Source organism: Melozone crissalis, unplaced genomic scaffold (assembly GCF_028551555.1).
Source record: "Melozone crissalis strain CALT ecotype California unplaced genomic scaffold, PUWL_Pcris_2 ptg000061l_1, whole genome shotgun sequence".
Lineage (NCBI taxonomy): Eukaryota > Metazoa > Chordata > Aves > Passeriformes > Passerellidae > Melozone > Melozone crissalis.
In genome coordinates this window covers 2415913-2418758 of record NW_026535839.1, presented here as the reverse complement: position 1 = coordinate 2418758, position 2846 = coordinate 2415913, and the positions used below count along the sequence as shown (strand labels likewise).

Genomic DNA, 2846 nt, shown 5'->3' with positions numbered 1-2846 from the left:
GTGCCTCTCTCTTGGAGCGCTCCAGCGCCGGGCTGAGATTCTTTATTTATTTCTATTTTTTTTTTCTCGCCCCCCTTAACCCACAAAGCCCGAACCGCCCCTCCGCAACCTGCGCCTTTGCAGCCGAGATTTATTTGAGCGGCTCCACGCGAGTTAAATGAAGGAGCCCCACCTCTGCTCCATGAACCGGGGGCCGCGCGCCCACCCGAGCTGCGGGACGCGGCCGGGCACAGCAGCCCCGCGGCCCCTTGCTTTACCTACCCCTCCCATGCCCACGTGTATTTTGCAACACCTTCACCCGCACTTGTTTTGATTGATTTTTAATTTTTTTTCCCAGACAGTGTCGCATTTTTTGTTTGAAAGCTTTACAAACACACGAGAGGAAAACCCAGTCGGCATTTCCCTCTCCAAAGCCAGGCCGAGGCTGCTCAGGGTCTCTCTGCTGTCAGCTGGACTTTGCAATCACCGTGCTGCTTTAGAAAATCTGTATAAACCCTGAGCGCGGATTTCCCCTTCAGCGCGCTTCGCACAGCGGTGAACTCACGTTTTTTAGTTCCTGTCATCGGATATTGCAGAATACTAAAAACGAAACCTCCGTTCTCTCACTTGAAAAAAAAAAAAAAATTAAATCAGCACATATTTTGTTGATGGTTTCCTCCCGGCCTGTTTATTTAATGTGACTGTATGATAGATAGCATCAGATAGTGAGTTTGTACGCATTAGGCCATTCTCCTTTTTTTTGTTTCAAATGGATGAACAAACCCTCCGCTGCAAAGCTGGATAAATGCAGTGCCGCCCCTTTAAAAGAGCGGAGCTGTTTTTGAGATGTATTACTATATTAGGTGACATGGAACTTTGCATCTCTCATACCATCACCGCAATGTTGGCCAATAGAAAGCTAAAGTCACCCAAAAACTGCCTAGTCCCTCCTTCCCCGGCCTTATGGTCCGCTCCTACCTGGCGGCAGTGCACAAGGCAGGGCCGCTCTCGGGAATGCTATGTGCCCCCTCCGGGAGCCCACGCTGCACCGCTGCTGCACCTCGGCCGCTCCCAACCTCCTTTTCCATGACCCTGGGCTGCGGCCGCTGCCCCGCTGCCCTCCGCAATGTTCCCTAGCCCTGTGACCAGCACGCCCTTCTCGGTGAAGGATATTCTGAACCTGGAGCAGCAGCAGCAGCAGCAGCACAGCCTGGGCTCCATGGAGCTGGCCGCGCTGGCCTCCCCGTCCTGCATGCTGGCCAGCTTCAAGCAGGAGGCGTTCGGCTCCGAGCCCCCGGCCCTGCCCGACCCGCGGGACGAGCTGCCCGAGCCGCCCCCCGGCAAAACCGCGGCCGCTTTCCCCGGCTCCTACTACGGGAAAAGCTTCGTGGAGATGGACTCGGCCAAGGAGGCCAAGGCGGACAAGAAAGGTAAGGCCGAGTGAGGAGCGAGGGAGGGCAGGAGGATGGGGATCCCCCAGCAGGGTTGGGAGCTCGGCCGGGGGTGCCCAGGGCTGCGGGGACAGGGGACAGTGCGGGCTGCGCTCGGTGTCGGGGCTCGGGGAGCGGCAGCATCGTTATCATCGTTATCCCGTGCGGGAGCGGGGCTGAGCCCACCGGGGAGGGCCCCGCTGAGACCCCCGGGGATGTGTCCCTGTCCAACGGGACGGGCAGAGCTGTGACACGCGAGGCCTCGAGTGTGGACACAAACCAGGTGACAAATGCGATTCCTGACTCGCTCAGCCCTCGGGATGGGTTTCAACACAAAGCTACGAGCGATAAATCCAGGCTGGGGCACAGGCGGGTGAGACTCTTATTACCGCACAGGGCACCGTTGTTTTCAAACAAAAACCAAGGAAATTTTGCTGCAGAGGTACCTAAAGAGCGGGGCAGGGCGGCCACAGCGGCCTGCGAGGCCGAGGAAGAGCCAGGACTCGCTCGCTCGCTCTCTATTAAATACAAATTTATAAAATTTTTGCACATTTTTTTCCTCCCTCTTTTTTCCTTCGCCCCTTGATTTTGCTGCAGAACTGTGCTCCCTACACAAGAGCCTGGAGCAGGAGAAGAGAGACCTGGAAGACCCCGAGCGCCCCAGACAGAGGAAGAGGAGGAAACCTCGCGTCCTCTTTTCTCAAGCCCAAGTGTACGAACTGGAGAGAAGGTTCAAGCAGCAGAAATACCTCTCGGCCCCCGAGAGGGACCACCTAGCGAACGTCCTAAAGCTCACCTCCACGCAGGTGAAAATTTGGTTCCAGAACCGGCGGTACAAATGCAAAAGGCAGAGACAGGACCAGACGCTGGAGATGGTGGGGATCCCTCCCCCGCGGCGGATCGCCGTGCCCGTGCTGGTGCGCGATGGGAAGCCGTGCCTGGGGGAATCCTCCCCCTACAGCTCGCCCTACAATGTCAGCATCAACCCCTACAGCTACAACGCCTACCCCGCGTACAGCAACTACAACAGCCCCGCCTGCAACGCCAACTACAACTGCAGCTACCCCTCCATGCAGCCCGTGCAGCCCTCGGCGCCCGCCAACAACTTCATGAACTTCAGCGTGGGGGACTTGAACGCGGTGCAGGCGCCCATCCCGCAGGGCAACGCGGGCATCTCCACCTTGCACGGCATCCGAGCCTGGTGAGCCGCCCCGGGTGGGGGCACGGCCGGGCTGCGGGCTGGGACGGCTCAGGGCAGCGTCCCCGCGGATCTCACGAGTGCGGCGGCCACGGACGGGGCGGGTTTTGGTGTTTCGTGCGGGGACAGGCAAGCACCGGCGAGGGATGCCCGAATTTCCCGGCTCATCGCCCTGATAATTCCCCTCCTTCCTTCCTACAAACCAGCCGGTAATTTCGCGTGACTTGTTCCCAACAACA

General features: G+C 58.4%; 1 protein-coding gene across 1 annotated transcript; it reads left to right on the top strand.

The window, feature by feature from the left end:
* Positions 1–1105: 1105 nt before the first annotated feature.
* On the top strand, positions 1106–2614 carry NKX2-5 (NK2 homeobox 5). The gene is made up of 2 exons (XM_054288161.1): positions 1106–1409; positions 2007–2614. The coding sequence occupies exons 1-2, from the start codon at positions 1106–1108 to the stop codon at positions 2612–2614; spliced, it is 912 nt and encodes a 303-aa protein (XP_054144136.1).
* Positions 2615–2846: the final 232 nt, after the last annotated feature.